This window comes from Rhinolophus sinicus, linkage group LG10 (assembly GCF_036562045.2).
Source record: "Rhinolophus sinicus isolate RSC01 linkage group LG10, ASM3656204v1, whole genome shotgun sequence".
Classification (NCBI taxonomy): domain Eukaryota; kingdom Metazoa; phylum Chordata; class Mammalia; order Chiroptera; family Rhinolophidae; genus Rhinolophus; species Rhinolophus sinicus.
Genome location: NC_133759.1, coordinates 89797504 through 89823100, shown reverse-complemented (window position 1 = coordinate 89823100; position 25597 = coordinate 89797504). Strand labels below are relative to the sequence as shown.

Here is a 25597-nt window from a genome sequence, read left to right as displayed (position 1 = left end):
TACAGAGCCAACAGAAGAACCTAAACACGCGTTAAAAGAAGGGATCCATGGGGCAGGGGGAGGCTTGACCCTTGAATCAGCTGGGCACAGACATGGCACTGCCTCAGCCTTTTACTAAGAGCCTGCTGTGTACCAGGTACTTAGGTAGGTACTACACACTCTATTGTTATTTTGGAAATTTTATTATACAATGCATATGATTCTTATTAAATAGATCAAATAATCAGGAAGTATAAAGTGAGAAATCCTTTCTAACTGTACACATTATTTCATTTAATTTCTTGAATCTGACCCCAGGTAGATTCTATTATGATTCCTATCTTGCAGGTGAAGCAACTGAGGCTCAGGAAAGGTGAGGCCTTGGTCCAGTGTCACACAGCCTGCAGGGGTGACAGAGCTGGGACTAGGGTGAGGCACGCAGGGGCGAGGCCCCAGGTGCACCATGGGAGGACAGTGCTGGCTCAGGGTCCCGTGCTTGCACTTGAGTGCCCGCTTCCGCGGTGCACCCTGCATGCCTCACCGGCTCCGCCCTAAGATCCTGCCCTGTTTGGACCCTTTCTTCCCGAATCTGCGAATCTGCAGTGTGCTGGGGCCCCTTCCTTTCCCTGACGTGCTAGTGGCTCTCCCGTGGGTCTCCGTTGATCCTTAGGCAGCTTTAAGACATCTCCCAGTTTCTCTCGAGTCTGGGCTGCTCCCTGTCACGCGAGGTGCAGAGAGTGGATGGGTTCGCCCAAAGCCATGAAAGCAGGCAGCAGAGCAGCCGCTAAGACCCTCTGACTTTCTGTCTGGTGCCTTCTTTCCCGGAGACCCCTTTCCTTCACCCCTTGGTCACCAGCATTTCTGGCAGCCCCTGCCTCTGCCCCAGGAGGTGACTGTTGGCTGCTGTGACCCCCCGACTCGCAATACCAGAGATCTGCTTGGACTTTTCCCTCTGGGGCAAGGAGAATGTCACTTCTCCTGTGGTTGCAGGGCCTGACTGCTCCCAGGATGCAGCCAGTGCCCAGCAGCATGGGATCGGGCTGATTAAGTTCCCAAGTGGGCCTCAGTTTCCTCGTCTGTCAGGCAGACATCAGTCCTGCCTTTCTCCCAAGGCTGTTGTGACAATCAGATGGAAAAATAATGCTTGGGAAACTACTACGTATTTTGCGAATGTTAGTGGCTATGCAAATTCATATCATTTTGGGGGTGGGGGCAGGGAGCCCCCCTCCTGGAGTCAGCACATGGCGAATCACAAGACAGTCAGATGGGCTGAAGCATTTCAATGCAGAAGCTGGAATGTAAGTTTAATTCCAAGTCTTGCCTTTTTCAGCCTTCTTTCTCTTGGCTGGAGGCTGCGATTTGGGCCCACACTCCCATCCCCTCGTACCCCCTTAGCTGCTGCCTGTCACCCCATCACTGCCACTTCCTCCTCCTCCTCTTTTGAGTTGGTGGCTTCTTCAGTTTCAGCAGCATCACTTCTATCTTCACACTCTGTGGTTGCTGCCTGGCCTGTCTGTCTGGGCCCCTTTCTGCCTCCAAACTGGGCCTTTTTGGTTCCAGCGGGCACCCCGGGACCCCTTGGGGCGGGCTGTGGGAACATATCGTGCCCCTCAACCCCCCAGCTGAGGTCTTGTTTTGGAAGAAGGTTTGCGTTGGATGTTTGTGTTTTTGGAAGGCAGGTTGGTGTCCCACTGCTGGGGGGGGTCACCTGCTGATCTGTAGCTGCTGGAACCAGGCCCAGGTAGATATGGAGTCTGGGACAGACCCTGAAAGAACATGGGGTGGGGCCTCTGCTTCGTAGTGGGATCCCAGTGCAGGAACCGGCAGCGGGCATCCTGGAGAGAGAGCAGAGACCTTCTGGTCCAGCTCTGGCCTCCCTTTGGGCGACGCTGGTCTCCGTGCTCTGGCCCTGACTGACAGCCCTCCCTCCCTCAGGGAGAGTCCAATGGGCTCAGACCCCAGCACCTGAGGCACTGTGCTCCAGCACTGCCCCAGGCGAGGGGAAGGCCATGTGCTGTCAGCCTGGGGGGCAGGAGAATCCTGCAGCCTTTCGTTTAGAGAGCCGCTGGATGCCTGCTAATGGGGCTCGGCCTCTTTGCTCTTGGAGATTCCCTTTCAGCTCTGTCATCCTGGGAATGATTCCTCTCTCCAGGAAAGGTTATAAAAACCACACTCACTAGGAGAGTTCCCATCTACCCGGCAGTCATTCTGGAACTGCCGCCGACCATCTGGGCATGAGGTCAGCAGGATGTGGAAATTCCCTGTTTCTCTCTTTGTCTTTTCTCCAGAAGTCCAGGCCCTCCCTTGGGTGGCTCCTCTGAGCTGCAAAGAGGGTTTTTCTCGCGGTAGGCTGTTTTGTCTTTGTTCCCACAGCCTGGCAGCCTGTTCTCTCCCCCTGCCCCCAAGCTCTGCCTGCCATGGCTGGAATTGGGGAGAATAGCAGTGCCTGCCCCCTCTTTTGCTTCCCTAGTACCCCGTTCCCTGTCAGCTCCCAGGGCTGAGGAAGAGCCTGAGCATTATGTGCTTTGGAGGATGTGGAGGTGGGTTTCAGTTCCTGTATCCTGCATCCTGCTATGTCACCTGGCCTTACATCTGGGCATCTCTGAGGGAGCGTGGCTGTACCAGCTCTGATTCTAGAAGTGTATGGTTAGCCAGAGTGCCTCTGGTGAGTACATCACGGGCAGGCTCTTGGAATGTTTGTATGTAGCCTCTGAGGAGGCTGGGGCAGGCTTAAGGGCTCCTTTGGACCTTTCTCTTTCTGCTTTGATGAGCGGTTTGTTAAGGCTGTCTTCTGGACCCCTGTCAGGGTACTCTGGTAGCCAGGGTGGTCTTGGCCCCTGCTCTCAAGGAGCAGATGTGGAGTGAAAAGCAGACCCAAATTATCCTATCATGTCAACTGCAAGTTCTGTTTAGGGTGAGTTTTGAGTGGTGAGCAGGAACCAGGACACCTGCTACCACTTAGCACCAAAGGTGGCTACAAGCTCCTTCCAGGTCTCGGGTCTCCCCCGTTCATGATCTCCATTCCCCTGTCAATCATGGCTCACCTTCCAAGTGCCAGACCTGCTGTGTAAAGCGTGCTCCTGCCTTCAGGAAGGTCTCAGCCAAATGCCCAAATGCTTCCCCCAGTCAGATACAGTCCATCCTGGTCAGTAAGTGTTTTGCTGGAATGGCACATGAGAAGAAAGGTGAGCATGGACAAAACACCAGCTCCCAACATTTTTTAGCACCTTGCTGTGTGCCAGTCATTGGACTTAGTGCTTTACCCACACTGTGTCTGAGTTCAGTGAACACTTCAGGGTTTTCTTGCTCTGCTGTGTAGCGTTGACCTTTCAAGTTAAAAACACCCCCCCCCCCCAAACTGAGTGATGACTTTTGTGTTGGGTGGGTAGGCATCTGTCCTTTGCCTCTGTGGGGCCCAGCAGGGCGTGGGAGCATGTTTTTGTCGTCTCTTTGTCAGTCTTTGGGGGAGGAGTCCCGCTCACCAGAATGTTGTTTTTCTTTCTGGCCCCTGTCTTTCTGTGGTAATGTGGACCCTCTGGGCAAAACCCTTGTTATTTCTTGTGCTGCGAGGCAGGGGAAACAGCCCAGCAGTTACCTGATACAGTCCTGTGTTGTTCTACCAATTGGCTTCAACACCTCTGGCCTAAGTCTTGTTGGGGTAGCTGTGGGAAAGTAGCAGGGAGTGAAGTCAGCTTCTTAGGCAGAGCTAGATTTGCATGTAGGCTCTCACAGGCTGCTTATGTAATCCTGGAGGAGTTACTTCACCTCACTGAACCTCCCTTAGAAAATGAGGATAGTTTAATTACGAATTTTAGGGTTGTTGTGCAGCTTAACTGAGATAACGCAGTGCCTGGCACGTGGATGATGAATGAATGGGGACTGCTATTATTCGTCCTTTCTTACTCTTTTCTTTCAGGGAGCATTGTGTGGGTGCTTAAAGGGCCTTTGGGGATTCCTGACTGAAACAGTTTTTGCCCTGGGGGTGGTGATCTCAGGAGGGAGGTTTCGGGGCCCCAAGTCCTTTTGAGGTCCCTGGCAGAGGCCTTTGGAGCTTTTTTGTGTTGGGGAGCTCTTTGCAGGGGCTGGAGGCTAGATCAAGTTTTTCAGCCTCAGAGCCTTTGCACTTACTGTTCTCTCTACCTGGAATATTCTTTGCCCAGATATCTGCATGGCTAGATCCCTCACCTCCTTCAGGTCTTTGCTAAAATAACTCCTCTGTGAGTCCTTTCCTGACAGCTCCATTTGAAGTCCCTGCCTCATACTTTTCCTGCTTAATTTTTGTCCATAGATATTTTTACTACCCCTAACATTGTATCTATGTATCTATCATTTCTACCACTACAGTGTAAGCAGCAGGAGGGATTTTCCTGTTTTGTTTGCTGAGAATTTCCCAGCACCCAGACTAGTACCCAGCACAGAGTAGATGCTCCATAAATAATTGTTAAATGAATGAGCGAATGCAAGAAAGAAGTTTCTCTATTAAGTCACAGAACTAGGATTCAGAAATCACTTCGCAGAGTAGTTTCAAATGAAATAAAGTGGATGAAATTGGACAGATTACTGCAGAACGCTGGCTGAGCAAGTAGGTAGTGATTTGGTGGAAAATTCATGTGTTCTTTAGAACTGGAAGGGACAGTCCATACACGATATGAGACTGAAGGAGGAGGGTAACAGTGTCAATTAGTATATTAACTATTAGTCAGGGTTTTTTCTTCTTTCTTTTAAAAAAAGATGACATACATATAAATGGAACTTTGGATTGGGTTGACTTGCTTATCCCTCAGGGCATAAGTATTTCACTTTAAAGATCACTGATTTAGTGTAAGACTTTCATTTCCCCTCCTCAGAGAGGGGAAGGGACTGCCCACGATTTCATAGTGAGTTAATGGTTAGACCGTTTATTCATTTGGTGTTTATTAGCATTCATTTCTTAGCTAATACTGTGTTGGGCCTGGGAATGCAGCGATGATGCAGGGTCCCTGTCTTTCTGGACCCCACCAGTAGGACATGAACTCAAGTGTTTTGACTCTCAAGTCCAGTGTTCTTTCTTGTGCTCCATATTGTACCTCACAGTCGGTTGTTGTTCCAAATGAGCGAGTAGTACAGTGAGGCAGCTCAAAGAAACTTACGCCATTCTTAGCTTGCATTAAAAGAGGCAGAGCGTCCAGATCAAAGGAGGTGACTGTCCTGCTCTGCTGTACTGTGGCCACACCAGCCTGAAGTGCTGTATTCTCTTTTGGCTTATGGGGACTGCCTTCTGGGACACCTCAATGGCCTGGCCAGCCCCCTGATTTCCTGCTGTTGTCCTTACAGCCAGGCGGGCACCACGGCAGGGGCTGAGCCACCCTCATGGAAGGGAGAGGACCATACCGGATCTTCCGGATCTACGACCCTGGGGGCAGCGTGCCTCCGGGAGAGGTGTCCACAGCTTTTGAGCGCCTAGTGGAGGAGAATTCCCGACTAAAGGAAAAAATGCAAGGGATAAAGATGTTAGGTAAAGCAGACCCTGCACTCTCCCTGCAAACCTCCTACCTGTAGCCTGCAATGCCAGCTGGCATATGCCTCCACCCACATCATCCCTGTCCCTCCTGGCCCTGCATTGGCTCCTGCCCCACAGCTGTGTCTTTATGCACTTCCGTGGCAAGGTGGCAGCATTCCCAGCCCTGAGTCCCCAGCACCCCAGAACCATGATGACAGACCTCAGAATACCTTGAGGGACTGACAAAAAGACATGGGGTCAGGGAGAGGGAGCTGGAAGGCCCAATCTGTGGCCTGGTCTTCCAGAAGCACCAGGAAGGGGGAGAGCTGACATCATCAGGCAACCAGGGTATGGTCCCCAAGTGTTGGAGGAGGGAGCCGAGCTTGGCGTGAAGCAAAACGGGAGAAGATCTCTTGATTTCTCTTTTCCTGGCTTTTCCTCAAGCTGTCCCCACTGCCTAGGGCAACCTCACCTCCCTCCATATGACTGAGTGGTGCCCACCCTCAGCACCCAGCTGAGATGCCATCTCCTCTGTGTGAGACATGCATCGATTTCCCCATCCAGAGGGACCTCTCTTTCCTCTCATTCCTAAAACTTTTCCTTTGTCTTGCTGCCACCTTCTCTGGTCTTAGACTTTGGGATCGAGCCCAGTTCCCCAATTTTCCAAATGCTCTCTCCTTGCTTCGCAGACCTCTGTTTGGAATGGCAGATTGGGGAAGAAAAAGTGGAGTTTCCCTTTTCCACTTGTGGGAGGAGGAAAACGGAGGCCCAGAGGGGTGGTTGGTAGTATCCCTTCAGGCAGCCCCTGTCTTTGGGGCATAGGCCTTGGGAAGCCCCCGGGTGCCATGATGATAGTCCTAAGAGCCCCTGGCTTTCTGTGGAGTCCTGGCCAGGTGTGGCTGGAGTGGGGCAGAAAGAGGGGGTGGAGATGGGACGGGGGGGCCAGGAGTTTGTTCCCCTTCACTCCTTTTTCCCTGATTGTGGGGCCTTCTTCCTTATCCGCCTGTGTCTGGTTGTGGGTCAGAATGACATGCTTCCCACTCAGCCCACAAGGCAGTGGTGAGACTGAGCCTGGAGCTTCAAAAGCCAGGCAAAGCAGCTTAGGGGCATAGCAGAGTGAGAATCGGTGCGCAGAGCCAGTAATTCCTTTTGCTCCTCCTTTCCCCTTTGTCTTTCCAGGGGAGCTTTTGGAAGAGTCCCAGATGGAAGCATCCAGGCTGCGACAGAAGGCAGAGGAGCTAGTCAAGGACAGTGAGCTGCTCCCACCGCCGTCTACCTCTTTGGCTTCCTTCGACCACCTGCCTGAGCTCACAGGTCCATGGGGAGCCTGGGTTGTCCTCTGCCTTCCTTCCCTTGTACTCCTGACTCCCTAAACCCTTAACAGTGGACTCTCCTCTTGTTCAGAAAGCCACACCTCCTTCGTTTACCCTTGGGCGACAGACCATCCTTGCAGTCATGTTTTGGTGACCGCGTCCCCCAGATGCTGGATGGGACTTCAAAATAATCTTGTCCAGAAATGGCTGGTGACTCAGTACTTCTGAGGCCCTGGCAGACATTAGTTATGGATCACGACAATCCACTGCACCCAACATGTGGCCTCAGGATCTTTATCAGCATGTTTATTTAGCAAATATTTAATGAGCAGCTATTGTGTGCCAGGCAGAGTGTTCCAGGCATCTAGTTCAAGGCACTCAGAGTAGGCCTATGAGTCAAAAGTCTCTGTTCTGGCTTCCCCCGCTTCCATTTTACAGCTGGGGAAGTTGAGGCCCGTGGAAGAATCTGCACCTGCCTGTTGGCCGGCTGCAGTGTATTTCAGATATAAGGTTACATGTGTTACCTGTTAAAGGAAACCGCTGACTGGGGCTAAGGGTTAAAGTCCTGTGTGTGGCCACCACGCATTCCTCTGGCATGTCTCCAAGGCCAGGGTAGGGTCTGGGACTAGGGAGGCAAAGGTCTCCCCATGTGGGGCTCAGAGACCTCCAGCTGCAGCCCCACTGTACAGAGTTGGCCCAGGCCAGTGTACCAGCCTTCCATTTGGCTGGTAGTTATCCTGGCTGAATGGACACATGGAAGAAAGTGACGCTCTCAGAGTCCACTGTGCTGCAGTGAGTGGGTGCTTTCCAGCCTCCACGTGTCCATTCAGCAATGCTTCCTGAGTTCCACATTGGTGCTGGGCCCACCCCCAGAGTGTGTCGTGTAGCCCCCCTTGAGGGTCTCCCTGCAGCAAAAGCCCTAGGAGGTCAGGGAGGGAGAGCGAAGTTTGAGTCCTCGTTTTGCAGTTGCTGGCTGTGTAACTGGGCCAGTTGGGGATCTCTCCATGCCTCAGTTTCCTTACCTATAAAATGGGAATGCAGAGCTGTCATGAGAATTAGCTGAGATAATAAATATAAAAACACTTCATTAGTTGTCCACTGTCATCCTGTCATCATTGAGACAGGTCCAGGGTAGCAAGGAGCAGTGGCCATCTTGGGATTTTCCTAACAAGTCCAGAAAAGATAGTCTCTCTGCACAGGTTCTGTCTCATAATTCCAGGGCTGGTCATTTCCCCAGACTATTTGGCCCTGGTGGGACCACCTCCCATTTTCCTAGGCTCGTGTAGTGAACTCTGTGTAAGAACTCTTTTGGCCAGGGCTGTTTTTGAGGGGGCAGGACCTAGGCTTTTCCCCTTTCTTTGCGACTCATCCATGTTTTCTTAAATCTCCAGGAAAGGATGCAAATGTCCCAGCACCCCCCGCTGACCCTGTACTCCCCAGTGACACGCCAGAGCCAGTCCAAAAACCTCCATCCAGTGTAAGTTGCATTTGGAGTCCTGGCGGAAAGTTGCCTGGACTTGAGGGTCCTGTTGGCAGATACAGGGACCTGAAGAGAAAGAGTTAGAGTCTAGAAGCCCACGTTCCAACTTGGTGTGTGATGTTGGGCAAGTCAATCTCAATCTCTCTGGGGCCTCAGTTTCCCCATTTTCAGGTAAACATCGTTAAAACTTACTAGGAAGACTCTGATATGGAATTCCTTTGCATACCTGCGTCTTCCTAGTAAAGTTTTAACGATGATGTTCATTTGAAAATGGCGGAACTGAGGCCCCAGAAAGCTTGAGATTGGCTTGTCCAACGCCTAATACGAAGCGTGTATTGACTATGCACAGTGCTAGGAAAACAGATGGATGTGACAGAGCTCGTATTCTCAGGGGCCTCAGACACTGTCTTCTGTGGATTTGCCTCGAGAAGTTTGGTTTCTATTCTATGACTGGAAGGGACTCACCTGCTTGTAGCACTTAGCATCTTCCTCCTGTAGATCAGTTCCAGAGAGAGAAGAGCGTTTTCCAAGGTCACATAGACAGTGGGGGGAAATGTGGAGGTGAAAAGTTTTCTAGGGCAGGGCCGAGAACCATGAGGATCAGCGGGAGCTGGTGCAGAGGTCCCCCCTCCGTCGGCCCGTTCCTGGGATGAGGGAAGGCCCACACTGTCTGTGAAGACCCAGTTTAAAAGCAATCGCAGAGTCAGTTGCTGGTTCCGAGGGACCATCAGCGTATCTGCTGGGAGTGGCTGAGACGTGAAAAAGACTGACAGTCCTTGGCCAGGGTGGAGTTGGCGGAATCCTAAAACAAATCTCTCCAAATTTGTTCACGTGTCTTTGGAACTTACCCCAGATCAGTCCACTTCTCTGGGCTCTCTGGGACTAGGTGGGCAAGGCTGGCACAAGACCGCCTTGGCAGTGGCCACACTAACTGCTATCTACATTCTCCAGGTGACCAGTTGGGGACACCTGGGCCTGGGAGACAGCTCTGGTGCCATAGCAGGAATGTTGGATTTGCAGGCTTTGGGTTCAGTTCCTACTTTTACATTAACTAACGATGGGCTCTCAGTGTCCTCATCTGTCCAAAGGGGATATAACCTTCTGACCATAACAGAGTTCATGAAAACACTTGAAAAGTGCAAGTTAAAAACAAACAAACCTGAAGTTCTAGTGGTTCCAGACTTGCTAGTCCAATATTCCCGTTATACAGATGAGGAAACTGGTCACAGAAAGGACGTAACCTCAGATGACACCGTGGGTTGTAGGCAGACTTGTTGGGAATCCTGCTCTGTGGTCTCATATGAAGGGATGTGTAACTGCCCGATGAGCTCAGCCTCTGCATGAAGGGGATGCCCGATCGAATGGGGTGTGAGAAGGGATTTTGTCCTCCCATGCTCTGCCCGCTCCCTGCTGCTCTCAGCTGTGACTTCCCAGAGGAGGAGTGAAGGGTTTCCTCTCAGGCAGCCCCTAACTCCTGTTCTGCACAGGGCACCTCCTCTGAATTTGAAGTGGTCCCCACAGAGGAGCAGAATTCTCCACCAGAGGGCAGCGGCCACACCAGAAGCACGATGGTGAGTGGATGGCAGGTCCCTAGTGCTATCCCACGTCTCCTCTCTGTTTCGGTCACCTGGCCCTGGGCGAAAGGCACAAGACCTGCTCACAGGACCTTGGGCATCCTGGAGTCACTTGGGAATAGAGGGGGGGGGGGGGGGGGCTGGAGCAGAGGGTGCTTCTCGCTCGCATATGCAAATCCCTGGCGGGTGACTTCCCCAACTTGGGTCACACAGGCACCCCATCATTGTGAAAGCCTGGGCACGTCGCCAGCCCTGTGGTCTCCACAGAGTGCGGGACACCTCCGCACATTATGACTCAGCCTGCGGGCTGGTGGCCTGCTAGCCCGGGTGGAAGAGAAAGGCTCAGGAGGCCCGGAGCGGCTTATGGCAAGATGATTTACCCTTTTATGCAGGCTGAGGGTTAAAAAGTTTCTGTATTTGTCTTCTGGGAACTTTTGTCCCCTTGTCCTGTTCTGTCCCTGAGGGCTCTGAGAAGCTGGCTGAGGCAGCAAGAACCCCCTGCTCAGAAAGTAGTTTACTCTGATCTTGGACCAGTAACTTCATCTAGTTAGTAAGTTCCTCCTAAGCCCTGTCATGTGCCTGGTCTGCCGAGCAGACAAGAGCTTGGAGGCTACTTAGATCAGAGGATGAAGCAATTCCTGGGCCTTAAATAGAGAGCAGCATTCGCCACCTCAGATCCTTTGGAAAGAGAGACAGTGGGGGAAGGAGCGTAGAACTGAAGAAGCAGTGTTATCTCCTGTTAGAATACGGTGCTAACAGTATTACACAGGCATTCGCTGAACGTCAGGAAGCCTAAGTTCCACTCCTGGCTCTGCCACTGACCCACCGGGTGACCTTGGGCCAGTTCCTTTTCCCCATACCTCGGTTTCCCAGCCTGAACCCTCAGGCTCCCTGTAGCTCCGACATCCTATGACTTCCGTCAACATTTCGGGGAGGCCTGCTACAGGAGCTGAAATGTGGGATGCGTTGGGATGGAGCCCGGCGAGGTGTGGGGGGCTCAGCCAGGGCCAGTGAGCTGTACGGTGCCACCGCGGGTCCTTGGGCGTGGTGTTGGCATTACTAAGGCTCTGTCTTTGGAAGGAGTGTTCTTGACACAGGAAAGACGGAGGGAGAGACTGATTTTGTATTGAGATAGGGCTGTCTTGCCCACGGCATGCTTCCTTTCTTATACACGCTGCTAGATTGGGATTCTTTAAAATATCCATCTAGAGCTATGATTCTTAACCTGTTTTGAATCTTGGGAGCTCTGAGAAGCTGATAAACGGTTGAACCATACCCCAAAAGACATATGTAAACGGAAAAGTCAGGCACTTCTGGTCTCTGTGTGGCTCCCTGGTCAAGATTCCCTGAGCCAAAGAAGCAGGGCTGTGCATAGAGGGAGACCCCTTTCCTGGGCTCGCTGCTTTCATGCATCAGTTCAGCTTCATTAGACCCCTGTGAGGTAGCAGGGGGGGAAGCGGTGTGTGTACAGTTAGCTTCTGAGGATTCTGAGCCCCAGCAGATGAGTGATTTATCCACAAGACACAGCGAGGCCCAGAGTGTGGGAGGAAAGTGGCTCCACTGCTCGTAAGCCCACAGCGGCCTGGGAGTCCGGGTCCTGCCCTGTGAGTCAGCCCCAAACAGGGAACCTGCGTAACCGGAGAATTTCCCTGGGCTGAGCTGGGATCAGAGGGGGAAACTGAGTCATGAGGAATGGGGAAGCAGAGGGAGAAGGGCTGGTGGCGCCTACTCAGACCCTGGTGAAGAGTGGTCCCTGTCCCCTACCCCTGCCAGGAGCTGGGCCCCCGACCCCACGAGGACAGCAACCTGCTGCTGCACCTGCAGCGCTTGGAGACCACCCTGAGCGTGTGTGCAGAGGAGCCCGACCACAGCCAGCTCTTCACCCACCTGGGCCGCATGGCCCTCGAGTTCAACCGGCTGGCCTCCAAGGTGCACAAGAATGAGCAGCGCACCTCCATCCTGCAGGTGAGGCAGGCCAGGGCGGGTCACCTGGGAGAAGCAGGTGTGCTGCCCTCTCCACCTCTGCCAGCTCTTCTTGGGAATCCTGGGGACTCTGGGGACTTCCAAGGGTGATGTTGGAGGCTGGCCTTGGGCTTGTTGTTTGGGGTGGTGAGCAGGGTGAGGAAGTTGTGGGGAGGGACGAGGAAGAGGAAGGAAATTAGGAAATATGGGGTGGGCCATGCAAATTTCATGGTTGAGTTACCCTGGGGCCATGGATGTGGGCAGGTGGGCAGCAGCCCTGCCCCTATTCACAGACAGGTGAGGAAAGGGAGGGAACAAAGGCCAGTAGGACCATCATCATTACCTCTTCACAGATGGGGACACAGCCTTCGAGAGGTGATTTTCTTATTTTTCTTAAGGTCACCCAGCCAGTAGATGGTGCAGGTGGGATTTGAACCTTGAGCTGTCATGTTCCAAAGGCCATCCTCTTAACCACCATCCCAACCTGCCTCCGCGGTAGAGGAGGCTTCCTTTCATAACTCTGCAGTGGGAATGAAGTCAGATTTCCTTCCTAGGCCTGCCCAGGCCTTGGAGTCATATGGTCCTTAGTTCTGGTAGTGACTATTGCTATGTGACCTTGGACAAGTCATTTATCCTCTCTGTCCCTCACTGTCCCTGTCAGTAACGTGGTGCCAGGAATACCTGCCTCGTGGAATTGCTGTATTAAGTGAAGCAGCTGCTATAGTCTAGAGCATAGTAAGTGCTCAAAAAGTGGTCACTGTTAGGATTGAATGATGACTGGTCATCCGTCCTGGGCAGGGGATCTTAGCCTTGAGGGCGTGGGGTAGGGAAGGATTCACAGATAGTGAAACTAACATTCAGGTGCCCAGTTTATGGGGAGGATATCCACCATGTCTGACTTGAGAAGGGGCTAGGTTGACAAGAGCAGGAGGGACGTCCAGGCTGGAGACACAGTATGAGGAGAGATGTGGAGGGCAGAGAACTCCAGGGAGAGGGCAGGACCCCCATTTCACCTCCAGTGGAGGGCATGTTGGGAGGTGAGGCTGGAGGAGCCTGAGGGCCAGGCTGAGGGAGACGACTTTAACAGACTTTCAGAGGTCAGCGAGGTCTAGAGGTGTCAAAGCTGAGCTCTGGGGAGGTGAACCTGGCTGTCGCATGGGTTTCAGGGTCAGTTTTCAGCTTTGAAATGGGGTCAATACCGGGTATCCTAAAGGGGGGGGTCTTGCCAAACTCTGTTATTTTTTATATTAGGCCCCTATTTGTTTCCTTCTTAGCTCTTATCATAGTTTGTAATAATTTTATTAGGTGGTTTATTTACTTTGTGTTTTTTTCCTTGCACTTCCTGCTAGACTGTAAGACTCATAAGAGGGGCGGGTATCTTGTCGGTCATATTCACCGCTCTATCCCAGTGCCTGGCACTTAATAGGTGCTTAGTGCACATTTGGTGAATGAATGAATGAATGAATGAATGAACTACTGAACTCATAGGTGAGCCCTGTTAGCTCCTTTGATAGAACATGATGACTTTTGTAATGACCTTTTTCCAGCAGCTGCTTTGTGCCCAGGGCATTTTCCCAGAAACTTGGAGGAAACAGCTCTCTAGCCTGGAAGGGAGGACAGCATGGTAGCCACGTCCTGGCCTTCCTTTAGTACCATGAGCAGAACGTTCTGTTCCCTGGAGGCCTCGTTCAGGGCCGTGGCATCCTGGGTATTTGCCCAGCCTGTGGGTAGAGGCAGATTAATCTGGTTTCTCCTCATTCATTCATTGATTTGTTCCTTGGTTCACTCAACAAACATTTTCAAGGCCAGGTATGGCGCACGGCCCCTGTTAGGCACTGGACCCAGTCATAGTAGTTTTTTCTCTCCACCTCAGATCCCTCATGTCGGACCCTCTCCAGTTCCAGGCTGTCTTCTCCATTCAGCCTTCCCAAGTCTCACCTGCGTTAGTCAGAAAGGGCCAGGTTTTGCTGTGGAAATAAACAGCTCAGAAATCTTCCAGGGTAACATAAAAGTTTTCCCTCATTGTTTGTGGCCAGGACTTGTTTCTGCTCCACGATTACTTAGTGGCCCTTCCACCTTGTGCCCTTTGGAATAGGAGGCAGCCACAGCCACAGGGGGAAAAAAGACTCGGAGAATCCTGCATGGGCCAGCCCAGAAGGGACACTTGTCGCTTCCACTCATCTTTCATCGGCCAGAACTAGCCACGTGATCTCAGCCAGCAGGGGAAATGGCAGTGGAAAGGAGCAGGTGGAATGTCTGACGAATACCACTGCCTTTGCTCACAGCCCAGCTCACAGCCCCCGCCTTGCATCACTGGGGAGAGAGACACCAGGGGAGGGTCTGCCAGATGGAGTTTAACCCCTGTGGTGGTTCTTAACAGCTGTGCAACCTCATGCAAATTATTTCACCTGCATTAGCCTACTTTTAAAATAGAGATGACCTACGTAGTTTTGGGGACGCTGTGAGGCTCCGGTGAGACCGTGGGTGGAAGAGCACCCAACCACGTACCTGGCACGTGTTAAGTGCTCACGATCTGTTGAAAGATTGAGTGCTTAGTACTGACATGACGCATGACCATTACTAGTTGGTACCGCCCTCCCCTCCTCATCTGTGAAGCCCTGAGTCTGGCGTCCATGTTCCATGACCCCACCTCTCAGCGCTTTGACTACAAGTCCTCAGATATTAGCAACCCTATAAAGGAGGCAGAGAAGGAGCAGTGGTCCCCATTTTGTAGAGGAGGGAGCTGTGTCTCAGGCGAAGGAAGCCTGGCCACACCTAAGGAACTGGTGAGGTCTTGACCAAATGCCCCGTCTTCTGATTCACCATTTGATTACACTGGAAGCCCCGCCCACTCTCCAAGCTCGTAGGCTACGTCTCAGGTCTTCATTTGTTCATTCATTCATGTGGCCATTGTCATTCAGTCGTGTGTGCCTTCAGCAGAGTTAAGCATCGACCTGTGCTAGGTCCTGAGCTCGGGCAGGACATCTGGCAGTGAACGAGAGTGGGGAGGGGGTTCCAGCCCTCTGGGAGCTCACAGACTCGTGGATGGGGTGAGCGGGGATAGACATTAAGAAAATAAGGACACAAACAGTTCTTTAGCTCTAATTGTCACAAGAACCAAGAAGTGTGAGAGCAGGCAGCTATGAGCAAGGATAATAAAGGTGATCCAACTCACCTGACATGTGGGAGTCAGGGAGGACTTCTCTGAGGAAGTGACATTTAGGCTAAGATTTGAAGCAGGAGTAGAAGTAAGCCAGGGGAAAGCTGGTGGGGAAGAGCATTCTAGAGTGTTCTAGGCATAGGAACAGCAATGAAGGAGGAGGAGGAGGAATAGAACTCTCCATCTTGGAGAACTAGAGGGCTCTGTGGCTGATTCGTAGTCACGTGTCCTCACGGCTGGCTCCTGAGGGAGAGGATACAGAAAGGAGCCTGGGTGGGCCTGGTGGCTCGGCTCCCTGCTGTCCTGGGTGGGATTGGATGAGGACATGCAAAGGGGGTGTGTTGGGACCTGGTATGGCTGTAGCCCCTCCCTGTCCTCCAACATCAACCTGCTTTGGAGATGCACCCCTTTCCTTTCCTTGCTCTCATCTACCTCTCTGCCCTGTAGACCCTGTGTGAGCAGCTGCGGAAGGAGAATGAGGTCCTGAAGGCCAAGCTGGACAAGGGCCTGGAACAGCGGGATCAGGCTGCTGAGAGGCTGCGGTAAGTCTAAGCTCCTCAGAGAAGAGATGAAGAGTGGGATGGGCCGGAGGAAGGGCTGGGTGCAGGGCACTGATTTCTGGGCTGAGGGCTCTGAGACCTGTGCCGAGAGCCGTGCTTGGGATGTCAGGTCTCTTGGTCTTTCTCCTTGAGTACCTTGAGGAGTGTCTGTCTATAAAGTGCCTTGGAAACTTCCTCCTAAGCTTAGTCTGTTAGCAGCTGGCTGCCCGGTGGTGGAGACAGGGCTCAGGACTTCGCTGCCCCCTGCTGGTCACCATCCCATCCTGCTCTGTTTTCCTGAGAACAGTCAGGGCTTCCTCTGCTGGGCTAGTGGGTTTCAGATTTAATTGTGCATCAGGTTCACTGAGGGCAAGGCGTACAAATTTACACTCCTGCCCCTCCCTCGCCCAGATTCTTGATTCCGTTGGTCTGAGGCAAGACATAGGGATCTTTATTTTCCAAAGGGCCTCTGTGGTTATGATGTAGGTGGGCCCAGGATCATGCTGGAGAAACACTCATTTGACTTAGTCAGAGCTCAAAGGGCCCTTTGAGATCATGAGGGCTCAACCCTTCATTGTGCAGAGGGAGACTGAAGCCCAGAGAGAGACATGTGAGGCCCAGACAGAGTAATGTGTCACTGCTGAGCCACCGTGCCATTTTGAATCAGCATATATTTATTTACTTCTGCATGTATTTATTTATTTCCAAGCAGTAAGAGTTTTATAGCCACAATGACTCCATCCATGGATCTCAAACCCCAGGCTCGTAGAAAGACTCATGACTAGAAGGCAAAAGTACAAATCCCTGCTGTGTGACCTTGGGAAAGCCACTTTACTTCTCTGTTTTTCTAGTACGTGGAACCCCAGCTGGCAAATTGAACATAAAGAAATATTTAATGTATTTCAGTCATACTTGAGTCCACATCACTTTTAGTATGTCCTGTATCACCTGCCTTATTTTTCACTTCAGAATTTACTTCAGTTTGAATCATGCTTTGACTTAAAATTATTATAAAAAAAGCTTTCCCTAGAGTAAATGGAAGACAGCATTACCTATAATAAATAGAAGATAACATAACTCCAACAGTCAATGCAATGAAAATGGAAGGATATTGATAAAATCTGGTGAAGTACCATTGCCAACCGAAGGCTCTGAGCCTGAAGCCTGCTCTTTGTATGTTACCAGGGAGACTGGCAAGTATTCGAAAGGTGCTCAAGATGGGTTAGCACCAAACTGAGGCTTTTGCCATGCTTTACACAGGAAGTTTGACGATAATTGGACAGGGTGTACCTCTCTCACTAGAGTGTGATTCCGTGTTATTGAATGCAGGTTTGGATGTGTGCTGAAGACCTCATGTATATAGACATCCCACACATGGGGAAACCCTGCTGTTGATGAGCTGAGACTGCTAGGAAAGCCCATAGATTGCCATGCAGTGGCTTAATGATGCTCTTTTTGGTTCCATCTGAGGGCAGGTTTCAGGGTATTACCTTACTCGCCAGGACCCAGCTGCAACTTAGATGAGTAGAGGTCCAAGAGCCCCACCCTCTGTAACCCAGGGCCAGCAATGTGACCTCTCTGTTTGCCTCTGACCCAGGGAAGAAAACATGGAGCTCAAGAAATTGTTGATGAATAGCAGCAAAGAGGGTGCCTGTGGGCGGCCAGGCTCACCAAAGATGGAAGGCGCAGGCAAGAAGGGGATGGCTGGACAGCCGCAGGTATGTGGTCAGAAACTCCTTCCACAGCATCCCCGATTGCCAGTGCCAAGCCTCTGTTGTCACCTCTAGTGGCAGTGAGCTCACTACCTCCTTTGGCAGCCAATTCCGTTGTTAGAAGGTTCTAGTCTTAGGATGGCTTTTCCTTAGCGTGGCCTAACAATCTGCCTCCTTGGAGCTTCCACTGCTCAACCCTATTCCTTGTGACACACGCAGGCTGCTGGCCATGACCGTGGCTGTGTGACCCCCGACAAGCCTTCTGTTCCCCAGGCTGAATAGTTCCTGCGGCCATTGCTTATAGAATGTGGTGTTGAGTCCTTTGCATAACCTGAGTACATTCCCTGAGCACATCCTCGTTTGTCAAGGTCTCTCTTACAACGCAGCTCCCAAAATGCAGTTTAACTTCTCAGACAGTCCTGGCAGAATGAGGGTGTTAGCTTTCAGGAGACTCTGATAAGCTCCTGTGATCGTGCTCTGGAGCCTCTGACATGGAGAGAGGAGGGCATAGCCTGGTAATGCCCAGGGTCTGGCCCACTTGCCCTCTTCCCACCCGCTCCCAGCCCGGGCTCACATCCAGTCCCCAAGCAGGAGCTGGCTGTCCTTCCTCGCCTGGTCTGTGCCTTTCTTGTGGCTGCAGCACTGAGTATCCCCTTCCCCCGCCCCCCCATAGGGTTTAATGGCTGTTCAGCAGAACTCAACATCTTTAACAAACCCCAGACCTATGTAATAGTAGTGATTATCCTAATAAGTTAATTACTGTAGAGTGTACCCAAGACTTCAAACCCATTGTCTTATTTGGATCTCCTCTCTACCTGTAAGGTAGGCAGGGCCAGGACTATTACTCCATGACCCTGCTATGGCAGGAGGCTTGGAGAAGTCATATGATATCACCTAATTAAGATTCCTGCACCATCAGCTATCTGACAGCCCTTGGGTAGGGCAGGGAACCTTGCTGAGAAGTGGCTTTCTGAACCCCAGCCCATGGGGCCCCTCTCTGCTTCCACTTGCCCTCACATCAGTGCTTGCCTTGCCTGCCCTCATGTGGACTGTCCTGATCTCTCCCGGGTTGTCAGGCCTCTTCACTTTTCCAAAGCCCTTTAATATCGACTCCTCTCCCTTGACTCCCTGGAATGCCAGATGTTCTTACTGCCCTGCCGGGGAGGATGGTCCTGTAGGAGGTGTGCATTACGGGCAGCCATGAAGCCTGTATCCCACTGTAGGTGGGTCGAATGTTGGCTCCAACTCTTGCCAGCGCTGCTACCTTGGACAAGTTATATAAACTCTCTGGCTTCAGTTTTTCCCTCTATAAAATGGAGACATTAACACCTACCTCAAAAGGTGGTTGGAGTATTCAGTGATGTGATGCCTGTAGAGTAAGTTTAGCTTGTGGCACGTAGGAAATGGTGAACATTACCTGTTGCTTTCAATGGTAGATTTGGTGTCAGTAGCCAAGTTGGCTGGTTCCTCTCTTCTTGGTGGATAAGAGTGTACCCTCCAGGAGCCTGGAACCCCCTTTTCCTCTTTCCCCAATAATGCTAAGTACAGCTCGACTCCAAGACACAGCAGGCCTGTAGGGGCAGGCCCATCTTGTGCCCTTCTCAGAGGAGGTGATGGTCCCTGAAGGGTTCCCCCAGCTCACTCCCCTCGCTCCCTTGTTCTGTGCTGTGCTTACAGACCGTAGCCTGCAGGGGGCACTTGAGTCTCACAAGTTCTGCCCTCAGGGTTCACCCAAAGCCTTAACGTTTTACATAACCATGGTTCAATGATCAAAACTAGGATTAATGCTGGCACAATACTATTAACTAAACCGCAGACTTTGTTCAGATTTCACCAGTTTTTCACTCATGTTCTCCTTTTGTACCAGGATCGACAGCCCTTTGCATTTTCATTTACTTGTCACCTCTCTTTAGTCTTCAGTCTGTGACAATTGCCAGTTGTTCCTTCCCTTTCATGAGCTTGACACTTTTGGGTTCTACTGGCCAGTTATTTTGTAGAATGTCCCTCAGTTTGGGTTTATTTGATGGTTTCTTATTATTGGATTGAGGTTATGGATTTGGGCAAGAACAGCACAGAACTGCCATCATGTTGTTTTCACTGCACCAGGCGGATGCTCTCGGGGTGTCTGATTCCTATCAACTGGGATCACACAGCTAAGGACATGTCTGTCAGGTCTCTCCGTATAAAGGGACGGATTTTCTCTTTGTAATCACATATTTGTTTTTTTGAGGAGAAACTTTGAGACTGTGCAAATGTCTTGTTTCTCCTTACACTTTTGCTCACTAATTTCAGTATACATGGGAGGATCTCATAGTGATTATTATTATTATTTTAACTGGGGAATATTGGGGAACAGTGTGTTTTTCCAGGCCTCTCAGCTCCAAGTCAAGTCATTGTAACTTCAATCTAGTTGTGGAGGGTGCAGCTGACTGGCCCGTGTGGGAATTGAACCAGCGACCTGGGTGTTATGAGCACTGTGCTCTAAGCACTGAGCCAACCGGCCGCCCCTGTGATTATTAAGTTTAGTATTCTAATGGCGATTTTGTATTTCCCTCATTCCTTCTGCAGTCGCTAAGTGGACTTCTTCTGTAAGGAGGAGTTGTCCCTTCCCTCCCATTTATTTAATTATTTAGCTCTTTCTTTCTACCAATATGAACTTAAGGACATTTGTTTCATTCTTTGGGTTATAATCCTGTCGTGATTTATTTTCTTGTTCAGGTTGTTCCAGCTTGGCCATAGGAAGCGCTTTCAAGTTGTCTCCTATGCCCATTTGCCATGTCCCTCTCCTGCTTATTGAGCACTTCCTTACTTTCTGGGACCACAAGATGCTCCAGACTCATCTTATGTGTTTCCCGCCCCAGGCCTGGAATTCAGCACCTCTCTGAGGAGCGCTGTTCCTTTTTGTCGGAGAACGGCATTTAGAAACCAAGATCTGGGCCCTGTGTGTGTTGTTGCTCCTGGGGGGGTCACTGCGTTAGGCCCTCTCAGAGGCTAGAGCTAGGAAATCTGTGTACGTGTACTGATCACACATACACACGGCCTTATTTATTTTTGTATCCTCCTAAAAACATTTTAAAATAGTGTTTTACGAAACATTAAAAACTATATAACTCTTGCCTTCCAGACCAGAGGATTTTTGGCTGATGGGGGTTGGGGTGGAGAACAGTGGGCAGTCGCTTAGAGATGGAGCCTGAGCTAGGAAAGAAGTGGTCATGGGGAGGGAAGGGAAGAGGGCAGAAGGGCCGGGGAGGAGCACTTAGGAGCCACTGTGGGTCAGGAAGTGTCAGTGGACTTCCCAAAGGGGCCTTGGTCATGGCTGGGTGTGTATCTGTCCTGGTCAGTGGGAGGGTAAAGAGGTGGGAGACAGAGGGCTGGGTGAGGGGCCTTAGAGGAGCTCGGGGTGGCGAGACAACTGTTAATTTGAGGCTTTGCTGAAGGCCCCTCTGTTTCTCCCTAGGCTAGTGTGATAGCAGGTAAGATGCCAGAAGTGGGAGCCTTGGGTGCTGCTGAGAAGAAGGTGAAGATGCTGGAGCAGCAGCGCACTGAGGTAGGTGGCTGGAGAGGGTAGTGGTCCGGGAAGACCTGTCTTCCCTTCTGGGACGGGCAGGACAAGGCCCTCCTTGGTGCTCTGACTCTTGCTAGTCTGAGGTCACCATGGTGAGTTGCCCTGGTGACCACTGAACCATCTACCCATGGGAGAGACCCGCTGCCTTTTCCTGGACTCTTGTCTCTCGATCATTCCTCCTGCTCACAGTGGCCACGGAGGAGGTGGCATTTGAGGAATGGCCTAAAATTGTTGGCAGGGGAGGGGTAGTTTCGGAAGGCTCCCACAGTAAATCTTGGGTGGTGGAAAGAGGTTGTGATAAGGTAGGCAAGTTTCAGCAGTAGGAGTAGGGAACCTGGGGTCCATCTGTCACCGTGCAGCTGGTCCAGGGAGGGACTGTCACAGAAGGAGAGGATCCCATGTCTTCTTCTGACACTAACCAGCTGAGAGTCTCTAGAAGTTGAGGTTATTCCCTTATGTCTCATGCACGTTCCTCCTCCACCTCCCACCCCCAGGCCAGAATTTCCAGACCGGAGAAGGAGCCAGTTCTCTTAGCCCCCCTCTCCACACAACTCACGTCGTTCTCCAGGCCCCTAGGCCTTTCTGCCTCCCAGGTCTTCCTGCACGTTTGGAAGTCAGGCTCCGTTTATCTTTTGCTTACATGCATATTAGTATTAGTTTTCTGTTAGTATTGCTGTAAGGTACTTTGTTGTTATTACAAAAGTAATATAATCATTATAAAAAGATTGAGAATCTCAACTAGTAGAGATGACCACAATTGATAACAGTTCATTGCATATTCCTCATTCTTTTCTATGTACTTACTAATGTATGATCTGCTTTTTAAAATAGCAGAAAAAATTATACATGCTGAGTTGCAAATTTCTTTTCTCCTTTTCTTTCTTTAAAATAAACTATATCTTTGAGGGTATTTATTTATAAATATACTGTATTCCTTTAATTTTTGAGTACTTTTTATCCTATGTTTCTGAAATTGAGACACCCTTTCCCATTTCATTTATTTAATGATCTAGAGTTTTTTTTTCTTCCCTGAGGAACTGTTATATCAAGAGTATGGCAAATAAAACATTGCCTTATAACTGAGTCAATGTATTAAATGCCTGGCTTTCTGAATAGCTTCACAGCGCTCCATTTTCTGTTTATACTCTAATTTCCTTAACCTGTCTATGCTTAGGTGGCCTCTGGATTGTCTTGTAATACAAACATTATTGAGATGATCAGCAATATACGTATATTTTTACACACTTTCGTGCCAGTGCTTCTTGTGGTTACATTTTTCAGAGTGGAATTATTGAGGTAAAGAGACTGAGAACTCAGAGTTTGAACACATAGTCCCAAACGGCTCTCTAAAGAGGTATCTGTTCTATAGTTGTACGCCAAGCTTAAAGACCGTTTCTGTGTTTGGTATTAGTCTCGTCCTGGCAAGGATAACATGTGGCAGTTGATAAAGGTGAACCTCTGAGGAGTGTTGAGGTTTTGGGAAGCTAGGGACGGAGGCAGTGTCTGTAGGCGCCGCTTGTTCCCACACCCTGCGTGCTCCTTGGGAAGCTGGTGTGCGTGCAGTTGGCTCTTTGGTATTTCTCTGCTTGTCTCCTGCTAACCGCAATCTCTCCCCACAGCTGCTTGAAGTGAACAAGCAATGGGACCAGCATTTCCGGTCCATGAAGCAGCAGTACGAGCAGAAGGTAGCGTGGGGGCGGTGGGAAGTCAGGGCTGAGCCAGGGTCTGGGCTGCGCTGTGTCTCTACTGTCCTGCTTGCTGCTTCCTTCTCAGCAGCTTGGAACCTTGGACGTTCACCCTCACGCACCCCTCTCTCTGCCTCTGACCCCAGATCACTGAGCTGCGCCAGAAGCTGGCGGACATGCAGAAGCAGGTGACTGACCTAGAGGCTGAGCGGGAGCAGAAGCAGCGTGACTTTGACCGCAAGCTCCTCCTGGCCAAGTCCAAGATTGAAATGGAGGAGGCAAGTGCGACTGCGGGAGCTGCAGGTCCAGCTCCGGGAGGCCTTCTCCCCACTCCCGTTAACCAGGAGCGCAGTGGAACAAACAAGCCGGGGGACAGGACTCGGGAGACCTGGGGGTTCCAGCTCTGGCACTGGTGCTGAAGGGCTGTGCGCCTGTAGGCAAAAGTACTTCCCCGTGCCTCAGTTTCCCATCTAAAAATTGAAGAGGTTGGATTAGCCATTGCTTTTCATATTTCCTTGTTTTCATCCAGAAGAACTTTTCATTCCATTAAAACCTATGGACTGGGGCAGCACAGGGCATAAGAGAGAGCTGAGCAGGCCAGCTCTGGTGCACTCGATGGGGGTGGGGGGCTATTGAGTGTTTAGAGCTGTGATGAGGGAGAGGCTGAAACATTAGACGACACTTCTTTGTTCATTCGTGCAATCATTGTTCAACAGAGCATGCACTTGGCAGTATGGTGGGCACAGAGACTCAGCCGTGAACAGACGAGTCCCACCCTTGAGGGGGAAGAGACGCTAAACAACTAGTTACAGAAGCAAATGTGTAGAAGTGTGTTCAGTACTAGCCAGGAGAAGTTATAGGGTTCGGGGAGAGGGCAGGAAGGCCCAGGTGCAGTGTGGGGTCCAGGAATACGTCCCCTGAAGGATAGCATGTGCTCTGTCCTGCGTGTGACAGATACTAGCCAAGGCCTTTCGGATCCTGTTACAACTTAAAAAGGAAAGGACACTTGACCCCCAGACTCATGGGAGATTTTATTTATGTCACATTGTCTTCCCCTTTGTGGTAACTAGGCCCAGGCTGCTTTTGTGTAGCTTAAAAATGGGTATTTTCATGACAGATTGCATTTCAGAGTTTGCTCTCAGCATGTGACGCCCAGGGGCCTTATCTGAGCGGTCTGCCTGCCTCAGTGACCGCTCCTTAACTTGAAGAGGCGTGTTCCGGAGGACACTGCCTAACTTTTCTTTTGAGTGCGGTCACATCTTGTGACTGAGAGCCAGACCCCTGGCTCACATCAGTAGGTGGACAAGTCCCTGGATCTGACAGCGCCTCTCTTTCAGCTGGGGGAAGGCGGCAGATTTCAAGACAAAGCTGGGCCCTGCAGATAAGGACACATGGCGAGTGCTAATTCTGGAGCCTCTGTAGTGGAAGCCCAGAGCAGCTCCCACACCTCCTGACAAAGTTGCCCTCAGCAATCTCTGACTGCCCTCTCATATTTTAAATACTTCCTTTGACTTGCAAAGAGGGAGAGCAGCGAAATGAGGAGACCTGGGCTCTAGCCTCAGCTCAGTGTGTGGCCTGGGATAAGTCACCTCCCCTCCCTGCACATTTCATGTCCCATCGAATAAAGGAGCTAGGACTTGACCTTCTCTAAAGGCCAGTCCAGCTGTGGCCCTCTGCAGTGAAGAAGCCCTGACTTTCCATTGTGGGTGTTGGAGCAGTATTTCTACCTTGAAGCCTTCCCTCGTTTCTTCTCAGCTCTAGTGCTTTCTTTCAGCCTGAGGACTCTTGCTTTTGGAGGAACACTCTCTGCCTTATGCTACATGTATTTCTTTGAGTGTCTTCTGCCCTCTCGGGTCAGAGACTATAAGAGCAGAAAGGTCCTTTAGAGAGCCTCTTGTGGTTTATTTATCATTTTCTGTGTGTCACGTAAGATCCCTGTGCAAATCTGGTGGAAACTATGGCTTTTGTCTCTAGAAAATTGCACAGACAAAATCTTGCATTCAGGTTTAGGGCTCCCTGACCTCCTGAAGCTCCTCTGTGACTCAGGTTCAGCACCCTTTACCCATGACTGATAGGTGGCTGAGACCAGAGAGTGCTGTGACGTGCCCCAGGTCTCAGCTCGCTGGTAGAGGAGCTGGTATCAGGACCCAGGGCCTTTCACGCAACCAAAGTGCCTCTTCTTTGAGGACAGGACCCCGTGGGCATTAGCTCTGTAAGCCTGTGCCTTGCACGGTGCACTGTGAGCAGGCATTGTGGGGCTGCTGAGGGAGCGAGAGGAGGCTTGCCTGCGTGAGGGGTGCGGCAGGCTGGGCAGGCAGTCCCGGCCTCCTGGAGAAGCCTCCTGCTTACCAACCCTGTGCTCTCTGCAGACCGACAAGGAGCGACTGACAGAAGAGACCAAGGAGCTGCTCCAGAAGGTCAAGCACCTGCAGGATCAGCTGAGTCCACTGAGCCGGCAGCGGGATTACCAGGAAAAGGAGATCCAGCGGCTCAACAAGGTGGGCGCCTTGGGCCTGTTCCCTTGGGCAGGCAGAGCCCCCCTGAGCCCACCTGCAACGCCCACCCCATCTCTAGTGCGCGTGACCCTCAGCTCAGGAGGGGCCACTCCTGGGTCATGGCCCTGGCGCTGCGGGCTCGGTGCTGCCTCATGGTTCCCTCGCCTCTGCCTGTCCCTCCGCTCACGCTGAGTGGCGGGCTCTGGCCTGAGTCTGTGCTCACTCCCCCTCCCTGGCCTTGGACGCGCGGTTTCTTCACATGGTGCCGCTCTGCCCACGGGTCCAGGGAGGCACCATGGGCAATGCTGACATTGTTCAGGCTCAGCACGGCCTTCCCCGACTCGTTCACATCACCGTGTTCTGTGCACTAGACTACCAGCAACTTCTTTCACAGCTCTTCTCACGTTGTGTTGTGATTACCTGTGTAACATTGTGTCCTCATGCAGTGGTGGGAGGTGTACGTCTTCGCCAGGGCATATTCCCCCAGCGCCTGGCACCGAGCACGTGTTCAGGAAATACTCACTGAACAGAGTAGGTGAGCACAGGCCCGAGGGTTCCCGCCCTCGAGAAGTGGGCTCCGGGCTGGAGGCTGAAACCCTGTCCTCTGAGCCAGGGCGAGTGGCAGTGGGCTGGGCCGGGGTGGGGGCTGGTTCT

The 25597-nt window shown here is 51.4% G+C and overlaps 1 protein-coding gene across 12 annotated transcripts in view; it reads left to right on the top strand.

Annotated features, from left to right (window-relative positions):
• The window catches only part of TNIP1 (TNFAIP3 interacting protein 1), a 48760-nt gene that overhangs the window by 16098 nt on the left and 7065 nt on the right, over window positions 1-25597 (top strand). For 6 of the 12 annotated variants that reach the window (XM_019734318.2, XM_074313796.1, XM_019734316.2 and 3 more), the window contains 11 exons: window positions 5293-5473; window positions 6638-6772; window positions 8163-8248; window positions 9739-9822; window positions 11599-11790; window positions 15395-15489; window positions 17084-17204; window positions 20656-20745; window positions 22383-22448; window positions 22595-22726; window positions 24818-24946. In XM_019734318.2, the coding sequence (XP_019589877.2) occupies window positions 5329-5473; window positions 6638-6772; window positions 8163-8248; window positions 9739-9822; window positions 11599-11790; window positions 15395-15489; window positions 17084-17204; window positions 20656-20745; window positions 22383-22448; window positions 22595-22726; window positions 24818-24946 (1275 nt within the window). In that variant the 5' untranslated portion in view covers window positions 5293-5328. The remainder of the gene's footprint in view (window positions 1-5292; window positions 5474-6637; window positions 6773-8162; window positions 8249-9738; window positions 9823-11598; window positions 11791-15394; window positions 15490-17083; window positions 17205-20655; window positions 20746-22382; window positions 22449-22594; window positions 22727-24817; window positions 24947-25597) is intronic. The other 6 variants (XM_074313801.1, XM_074313800.1, XM_019734320.2 and 3 more) reach the window with 2 other exon arrangements.